At 51.1% G+C, this 9,924-nt stretch overlaps 1 protein-coding gene across 1 annotated transcript in view; it reads right to left on the reverse strand.

Annotated features, from left to right (window-relative positions):
- Positions 1 to 9,924, reverse strand: part of TMEM132E (transmembrane protein 132E) — a 51,428-nt gene that overhangs the window by 40,536 nt on the left and 968 nt on the right. The window contains exon 2 of the mRNA XM_015599122.1: positions 2,426 to 2,522. Coding sequence (XP_015454608.1) covers positions 2,426 to 2,522 — 97 coding nt within the window. The remainder of the gene's footprint in view (positions 1 to 2,425; positions 2,523 to 9,924) is intronic.

Below are 9,924 nucleotides of genomic sequence, written 5' to 3' on the forward strand. Positions count from 1 at the left end.
TGTCTGTGGCTGTTTTCTTGGGAAGAGAAGGAGGGAGGAAGGGAGGGAGGGAAAGGGGCCGGCAGCTGGCCACTGCTGTTCTTAAAACAAGCAGCTAGGAGGAAGCAGCTAGGATGTTGCTAGGAGGCATCAAGGGTAAGAAAAATCAGACCCCAAACAAAGCAAAACAAACTAACCACCAGAAAACAGCTCTCTGGGAAGTCTCTGGCACTGTCTTAAACGTGCTTCCCAGCAGCAAGGCCTGGCTCCTGGCAGAAAGGAAGGAAACAAGCTGAACCCACCGTGTGTACCCAGCCCCTCCAGCAGGCACACAGCTTCTGTTCTGGGCACTGCCGCACGCACTGTGGTATCGCATCCTTGCAGTAGCCCGGCCTGGGGGAGATGATGCTAGTTTTGCCATTCAGCAGATGGGGAAGCCGAGGCTCAAGGAGACCAGGTAGTCATGAGCTTCTGGGTCGCCCGACTACACCGCAGAGGGGCAGGATTCCAACCTCCATTTGTTCCACGTGAAATCCCACCACCATCCTCTGACACGTTGGCTCCTTCTGAGGCTCTCCTGGAGCCCAAACATTGACAGTGGCCCCTGCGCAGATCTGACCCCTCGGCCTCTGGCTGCCATGGGGGCGAGAATGAAGAGGGAGGCTGAGCCTCTATTAACAATAGTGAGAGAGGTCTCGTCTCTCTCAGTTCTCCTCCTCGGCCACTTTCCCCAGGACTTCTGACTGGACAATAAAGTATCGCAAGGGGGTCAGAACTGGCTGTGAGCCATAGGCAAGTGCCCTCTGCTTTTGGGCCTTAGCTGCTAAAATAATAAAGACAGCTCCAAATACCGAGCCTTGTACTGCAGGCTCTGTACCTCATGTTTGCCATCTTCCAGGGGAGAAAAGAGAAATCAAGCCCCTGGTAAGTGGCAGAGCCGGCGCTCGAATCTGTCTCCCTGGTTTTAAGAGTGGGCTCTTTCCATGCGGTCAGAAACTCCGATGACTTCTAGCAGTCATTCCCCATCCCGAGAGCCCTCGCTCCCAGATCAGCTGCTGCAACAGCTGCTGTCAACATTGCTCCAGTCTGCAAATTGTCCCCAGTCACGTCACTGTTGAGAACCCTGCTTTGATCGAGTCACTCCCTCGCTCCATAACACGTAACAGCTCCCATGCGCTCCATGAAACACAGGGTCACGGTTTCGAGAGTTCTTAAGAGATCACCTAGGCAAAGAATCACCAACCATGTACTCTGCATTTAGATCACTGCTACTCCTTCACAGGCAGCGTTGGCTCCCTCCCTGCTGGACTCAGAACGGGTAGGCCAGTGACCATTTTTACCTTGCATGTCTGTCTTCCCCAGGGGATCGGACACACAGTAGATGCCGATTTATTAGTCTTCAGAGGAAGAATTCTCTAACTTGGATAAGGCCTCCTGAAGTGCTACCTCCTCCATGAAGCCTCCCCAGATCCCTCAAACAATTATGAGATTTTTCTTCCTCCTTGTACAACACTCTGTATCCCTTCCAACCTATCCATGACTGCATTTTATCACAATCTGTGCAGACATGGCTCATCTCCCCAGATATCACCGTAGAGGTGCCTTGTGAGACAGGCATTGTGTTTTCTTCATTTTTCCACTTAACACAGTGTCTGACATGTACTAATAATACTAATAACAATAATATTGATGACTCTCATTTTTAGACACTTAATATGAGCCAGGCACTATTCTAAATATTTGACATGGAATAATGACTCATTTAATCATCACGACAACCCTATAAGTTAGGTACAATTATATTCATTTGCAGATAAGGAAACTGAGGTACGGAGTGGTTAAGTAACTTGTCCAAAATCATACAGGGAGTGATGAAGCCAAGAAGTTTGTTTTGACAGTCGAGTTCAGGGAAACACTGAGAAGGAAAGCTGTGAGCATCAGGACCAAGCCAAAACGGAACAAAATATACTGCTGTCTCCCAGGGAATGATTCCTGGGGCCCAGCACAGGACGTGGCACATAGTAGGTGCTCAGTTAATAGAAGTGACTATTAAGATAACTAGATAGTTCAGTTTGCTGCTCCAACATAGGTTTACGGTCCGTGGGGGCTGGAGCCGGGGAGGGCTTCCCAGGCAGGAGGGCTGCAGTGCCTGTGTAGGGAGCCCAGCCCTCTGCACCATGGCCAGTCCCTTCTGCTTCTCTTCTCACCACCTCCCCCAGCTCTGGCCCCCTTTCCCCAGCATTTCAGATCTCTCATGCACAGGGCTGGTTGCTGGCAGTTTTTCTCCTGCTGAGAACAAGCACAGAAAATTGAGATCATTTCTCTGCTGTGTTGGCAGCTGAGAAAATGGCAATTTTTCCTATTTCCAATCCAAGAGTTCCTTCCTATTGGACAAAGGTTCCATAAGCCTGTCCTTCCCTACAGGGCAGAGGAGAGCATGGGTCACCTGAGGCAGGTCACCTCCTTGGCTAAGAGGCACGGGCTGCAGCGGTCATACTGTGGCAGGGGCTGGTGGTGGGCAGAGAGGGCTGCCAACCGAACACCTGCAGACATAAAATAGGGACAAGCGGAGAGGTCAAAGCAACAGGTAACCCAGCGTCGCTGCCAGGCACTCAGGGATCCAGGGAAACTGGGTTTGGTATTCCCTGAACAAGAGAGATGTAGACATCATATTCCCCAAATTAGAGAGATGTAAGATCACTGCCCAAACAACGGCATGTTGCCCCCTCATCTCCACAGCACATTTTTTTGTAAAGGTAGATAGTTAGTGAAATAGTCGGAATCCGAGAAGGAAGCAGGATGGCTTGGAATCCCAGATGTCCCAGGAGAGATGAGGGCAATGGCATGTGGCCCCCATCATGGCAGTAATGGTGGGGGTTTGAGCAAGAAGAGGCTGTGGAAGCACTTGGTGCTGCAGCCCCATTTTACAGATAGGAGGCCCCAACCACAGAAGAGGCCCGGATGGCCACACAGCTAGTTTGGCCGGACAAGCCTGGAAACTGGCTTGCCAGTCCTTGGGCAGTCTCTGCTGCAGTGTGCCCCCTGCGCACCCTGGCCCTGACCCCGCACTCCCCAATGAGTGGTTGGGAGGTGGCAGGAAAGGCAGCCACAGCCAGGATTGTGAAGGACAAGGGGCTGAAGAGAACAGACAGAGGTCCCTCCCTGTGGCTTTGGGGGCCAGTCCCCATCCCTATGCGTCAGCTCAGGTCATTGCTGCTCCAAACCTTGCTATGGCTCCCAGTTTCATTCAGCCCACAAGGGCCTCCCTCCTTCACTCATTCTCTCCCCACCCTCTTCATCTGCACCGAGCTCCAGTCCCTCCGGCCCCCTTGCTGTACCTTAAATGGTCAAGCCCACTCCTGCCCCAGGGCTGGTCCCTCCGTAATATTTGAATATTTGCTTAGTTTGCTCTCTCCCCTCCTTCGAGTGGGTTTACTGACACTTTATCACCTGAGCATTCCTTTTAATGCTGCACAACCCCTCCCAACACACACACACACACACACACACACACACACACACACACACACTGGAATTCCCACTTCCTCTTATTCTACCTTTCTATTTTCCTTAAAACTTTATGCCTTCTGACAGATTATGTAATTCACTTATTTAATATATTCACTATTTACTGTCTGCTTTCTGCTTGCCCCCATAAGAACATAGGCTTATGAGTGCAGGGATTTTGTTGTAGTCACAGATTAAGACCAAATGCCGGCCCATCATAAGCACTAACTGAATCCTTGCTGAATGACAGGGAAGGCATCTATGTGCACAAGTATGTACAAATGTGCACATTCATTGACTCAGTTGACCAAGCAGTAAATGCCTACTTTACTCCAGACATCCCAGCAGACCCCGGGAGTACAGTGACAGGGAAGAGGCCATCTACCTTCTAGGTCCACCTGAGCTTATGGGCAGCAGAGAGGTCAAGCAGTGCAGTTACAAACAAGGAAAATCAGCAATGAGTTGCAAAGAGTAGTTAGTCTTTATTCATCTGAGAATCAGAGTGGGCTTCCAAGAGGAAGCGTGGATACACTCGGCCTGAAGGCTGAGTAGGAGATGGGGTGGAAGAGCGATCTGGTCAGAGGGAACAGCATAGCATGTACAGAGGCTCTGACATGGAAAAGAATACGACTCATTCAAGGGACTGGAAGAAGCCTACAGAGCAAGGGGAGAGGGCCTCAAGGTGAGACGGAAGAGATTAGCGGGGCCAGATGTGGGGGGCGCACTCAGGTGTATGTGTCCACATGTCTGTCTGTCCATGTCTGGGCTTATTCCTTGTATGTGCAAGGTAGAGTGGGATGGCAAGAAGACCGCCATATTCAGGGTCTGAAAACCTGACCTCAAGAGCTGGTGTGGCCAGAACTCTGCTGAGCTTCAGTTTTCCCCTCTGTACAATGGGGATCACAATCACTGCCTTCACCTAGTGGCTGCTGCGAGACTCAGATGAGATCATGGCTCTGAACTCCAAAGAACCATTAGAACTCTCAAGCATATCGTATCAGTGTGTGCCCATGACTGTGTGGGTGCCTCTGTGAGCGTCTGCCTGTGCTGCTAGCTCCCACCGACACTGCCTCCTGCCGTGACAAGTCCGCTGCACTATCTTTATCAAGCCATCCAAAATACACTCGCTTCTGGCCCAGAGCCAGGCTCCTCAACAGCTCCGGGGGCTGGGAAGAGGCCTGCAAGGTGGGTCTTACAATCTCTGGACAAAAGTGGTCATCTTGTCTCTCACTGTCAGACCATGCGAAGGGACTACGGCTACCTCTGAGGGGTGGGGCTGTGTCCCCTTTGTAGGACTGGAGCCTCTCTGAAGATGAGAATATGTGTCCCTTGTTATACTGGGCACTCCCCAGGGGCAGAAACCATTTCTCCTCTTCCCCACTTCTTCCTCAGAAAAGCAGAGAGGATGTCACTCAGTGTAACTGTGGCTGACCTAGGGTTAGACACCTGTAGGGCCTGCCATGTCCCTGGAGAGGGATTCAGGGTTAAGAGTGTTCTACCTGCCTGTTGTCTCTCAGGACCAGCAGCCTACCCTGTGGGATCTGATGCTGTTCAGACATGGATTCTTAGATGGAGATGCCTCTGAGAATCTGGACCATTTTGAATGTCATCCCAGTTATCCAGGTAATAACCTTGGGCCTATCACTCTCCCAGCTCTGAGGAACCTGGGAGATGGTCCCAGGAAACAGAGATAAGCTGGGAAATTCCTCCAGCAAGCACACAGCCTTCCTACTGTCTCCAGTTTGAACTGAACAGGAAAAGTCATTTAAGAGAAGAGAGTAACCAGTGGCCCACCCTCACAGGCCCAAAAGATGTGGGCGAGAATGCAGCAGGAAGGATTTAAGTTTGATAAAAAACAGAACTTTTCCAAAGACAGATGATTATCTAGATAATTTAGCCAAAAAGAGATTATCTTCAATTACAGATTCTACCTTTTTTTTTTGCACTGAATTAGTCATTCTTGAATTCATTCATTCGTGCAACAAGCATTGAATAATCCAGGTAATTGCTTCCATTTTCCACTTCATTCTGCTAGGTTGTCTGCCAGCCAGCAGGCCTGGGGTGGAGGTGTGAGTGTGTGTGTGTGTGTGTGTGTGTTGCAGTGGGGAGGAAGAGCTGAAAGGGGCAAATGCCAGAGGAAAGGAGAAAATGACTTCTGGACTCAGCCTGTGTCCAGAGACGAGCTTGTCCACTTTCTGTTACCTCGCTAGCTTCACCTGTCTCAGTGCCTCCCTCCACCTGGCATTCCATCTTCCAGAGCCTGGTGCAGTAGCTAGTAGAGTGTTGGTTTTCCCTGATACACTGGCCCATCCTTGGGGACTGCTGGAATAGGGCACGGCCAGCTGAATTGATGATAAGGAGGCCCACTTTACATTTAAAAACATAGAGAAGAAAAATAGAAAAAGAAATTTATTTTCTTTAAAAAGTACACAATTAATTCGTTAATCTCTTATTAAAATTCTGTACTGAGTACTGGCAAAAAAGAAGTGAGGGAGATCCCGGGGAGAGAATGAGGAAGAAGAATCGTATCCACTTGTTGGCATCTGCTGTGGGCGTCAGTGGAGGGAGGCAAGGTGTAGGGTGGAGAAACATCAGGGACTTAATGAGAGGCTTCTCCATCACCAAACAAGAGAGTTGGGAGGGGCACTGACCCCTCTCACTTAGCAGAGGAAAAGACTCAGAGAGGGAGGTGACTTTCCTGTGGCTGTGTAGTAAGTTGATGACAAAGTCAGGATTTGAACCCCTGTCTGCTGTGTCCAAATCGTCTTCAATTTCAGAATCGGGGCCTCTTTCTCATCTCCTCATGTGGACTTTGAGCTCATAAAGGGAGCTGAAGATCAGGTCCTGAACTCCTACACATTCCCTCTTGGCAATCCTCGGCAAGGTTTATTAAAGCTATTGGCGATTGATTATCTTGCCTTCCTGGGACTCGAGGCTAGTTTGAGGCCAGAAGCATATCTTGGGACAAAGCCATAGAGAGAGGGGGTAACAGAGGTGATGAATCTCTGCTGAGGGGGCGGGAGCAGACTGCTAATCCAGGAACCCCCTTCGGGCTCTGGTGTTAGTCTTGATTCCAGCACCAACTGATAGGATGACCTTGGCCAGTCCTTTTCCTTCTGAGTGCCCATTTCCTTATCCACACAAGGGCTGGATCTGATGGTTCTGTGATCTCAACCACTTCAGTGTTGTGGATGGACAATATTATGTGTAGGGCAACAAAGCAAAACCCTCACCCCCAACACACGTCCCCTGCCCACATTGGGTAGGCAGACCCTGGTAGCTGGGGTTGGTGTCTCTCAGAATCTCAATTTCTGCAGCATCATGAGCACTCGCTACCAATCTCAAACCTGGGGTTTACCGGTTCCAGACAGGTCCCCAGCGAGGGCTGATGAGATGCTCAGGTCCCACTCTGCTGTTCCAAAGTGGCCTTACCTCCTACAGCCAAGCACTGAGCTATCCTCAGAATGGATTCCAGTAAAGCTCATTTTCTGCCACCAAGTTTATAACACATCCCCACCTACTGGTCTTAAACATTACAAGGCTGTGTTGTGGCGAAAGGCTCTGTGTGGCCAGGAAGAAGATGGGTGTGTGGGGGTGGGGGACAGGCATCATTCCTCACTACAGCAGTGAGGAAGCTGTCCACTGCCCAGCACAGACTCTGTCCTTTTGCTTCATCCTTCCTCCATCTCCAAGGATGCCAGAGCTTGGGGTGGGCAAAGTGTGGACACAACCCCGAGGAGAAACTCAGGGTTGCCAGAGGACACATGCATTTGAGATCATGTATTCAGAGTGCCACGGGATAGTACATTCATATTCTGTAGAGCTGTGTTATCACATGTCATTCCAGATGCACATATCCTGTATGTGCCACCCCAGGGGAGTGGCATGGCCTTGCCCCAACCCCTTGCTCTCTTCCTGGTGTCTCTGCCTGTCTCCTCCCTTCTCCTCTGCTGCCCTACACCCCAGAGCTCCCTTTTCAATTGACACTGGGGTGACCCCCCCCCAATATAGAGTTGTCTTCCCACCCTGTTCATATCTCAGCATCTACTATATGTCAAACATTGGAGAGTGAGGCAAAAACCAAGAAGACATGGTTTCTGCACTAAAGGCAAGTATGTGGAGGTCACGTATAAATATGTCCACACGTGCCCTTCACACACAGGCACTGCAAACCAGGAAGAATGCTGCAGAGAGAGCATGAAGGGCCAAGGATACACTGGAAAGAGGTCAATTGTTTCTGCTGGGGGACTGGGGGTTGCTGATGGGAAGTTAAGGGGTAATCTAGGCAGACTCCCTGGAGGAGGTGATGTTTGAGTTGGGCTTTGAAGGCTAGGTGAGAATTTCTGGAGGCAGAGTTTTCCAGATGGAGGAGCTGGTGTGTGCAAAAGCAGAAAGGCAAGAAGGTGAGAAGAGCGATCCCTCATAAGATGAATGGAGGATGGAGGGAAGAAAGGACGAGGTAGCTTGAGACAAGATCATAAAGGGTCTTGGATCCTGAGGGCAGGGGCGAAGAGTATATCTTCGATCTTATAGGCAGTGGGGAGCCAGTGAAGGTTACTGAGTAGGGGGCTACCAACAGATTTTACCACCATCCTGCTCCCCTAAACTGTTCAAACTAAAAATGGAGCAGAAAACCTCCCCAAAGACCAGATGCAGGAAAGTGGACTCCTCAGGTGTTCTCTGGTGGAGGCCTTGAGAATTGGGAGCAGGGTAGAGGCTGCCACACCACAGGATGAGCTGGGCCCTGAAAGGTAGTGGGGCTCTATATCTGCTCAGCAGTTCTGGCAGAGAGTGAGAAGGGAAGGGATGGGCCAGAGGCCACACTGCTTGTGGAAGATGGGGAACATGAGGGAGGCAGCCCAAGGTCACTCTGCCTGATGGCATCAGAGTCAGACAGAAACGCAGGCTGCTTGGCTCCCAGTCTGACTGTGTGGTCAGAACTCTGTGGCCTCAATGGCCTGCCAGACACAAAAATCTGCAACTGCTCCCACACCCCAGCATCTTCGAAGAGCCCAGAACTCCCAACCAAGAGTTAGCTGGAAGTGAGGATAAATCCATATACCTTTTTCCTGAACAGAGAGGCGGTTTGGTTGGGTGGATTTAGGCAGCCCTGAAAGAGAAAGGCCCAGAGGAGATGGGTTTTTTGCGGGGAGGAACTGCAGTGATTCTGGCCATTATCCATCTGGGAGGTCCCCAAGCTTTAAGCATCTCCTGGCACTCTTCCTTGAGGAAGGGGAGACTGAAGCAGAGGATGAAGACTCAGGGAAGGAGCTTGGAAAGAGAGCCAGATGGTTAATCAGGAAGGGAAAATGCCTACCTAGTGGGAGACCCCGCCCCCTCAAATAGCTTCTTACTGGGCCCTGAGTGTACTGGGCACTGGCTATAGAGAGAGACAGAGAAGAATCAGCCCATGGTTCTGTTGCCACCACTCCAGGACTAACAAGGCACAAGAAGACACTGGCATCTGAGAAGGACACAAGGCAGATTGCTACTACTCTAAGAAAAGCAGTGCCAAGATAGCAAGGTAGCTGAAGTTGGGTCTTAGGAAGCAGGCAGGGTCCTGGCAGGTGAGGGAGGAGAAAGGATCTTCAGTACCAGGTTGAGGGCACAGGAAGGTGGGCAATGAGAACCTAGTAAGAGCTTCTGAACTGCCCAGAGGTGGGGCCATGGCCCAGGGCTTTCGAAAGAGAACTCTGGCAGCAAGATGCAGGAGGAGGGCCAGAGCACACTTAGATCTAGGCCTGAACTCAGCTTCCTCCTGCCAGGTGCCCAAACTCCCTGCTCACCAGGGCTGGGTCACAGTGTAGACCCCCAAGCTCAAGGGAGCAGACACGCAGAGCCCAATACCTCCCCATCTTCAGTCTTGCATATGAAGCTGAGATTTTTGAGTTCCCAGCTGCATTCTCCCCTGGCCTCCCCTCAACCGTTACCAGGCCCACCCTTCTGATCAAGAACTGAGGTTGGCTGGGTCTAGTGAACTGATGGCAAATCAACTCCCGACATGGAAGAAGCCACCCACCGGTAGAGGGAGGTCAACCTGTACCGCCCCTCCCTTAGCCTCAGGACCCTAGATTCCCAGAGTCATTCCTTTCCTTATGCTTTCAACCTTGAGAGTGTGGCCTTGGTCCCGGTGAGGGCCCGCTGGTTAGAGACCTTGGGCGCGCTCACAGCAGTTTAGGAAGGTTCCTAGGGACTGGGCAGATGTGGGCAACAGCGGAACACGACACAATGAAAGTCTTCACCAACGCGGAGGGCCCACTGCCCCCTCCATCTAAAGCCCTCTCCAGCCTGTCTAGGCTCACTCCTCAGCTTAGGGCAATGAAACGCCCCTCCCTCCACCCCACGCCCCGCTGGTTAGAGAAATGGGTCCCAGGCCTGTTGCTTTCATGTTGGGAGGGAGAAGAGGGCCTCTCTTCTCTATTCTTCTTTCTCCCCAGC

Source organism: Pteropus alecto, unplaced genomic scaffold (assembly GCF_000325575.1).
Source record: "Pteropus alecto unplaced genomic scaffold, ASM32557v1 scaffold98, whole genome shotgun sequence".
Taxonomy (NCBI): Eukaryota; Metazoa; Chordata; class Mammalia; order Chiroptera; family Pteropodidae; genus Pteropus; species Pteropus alecto.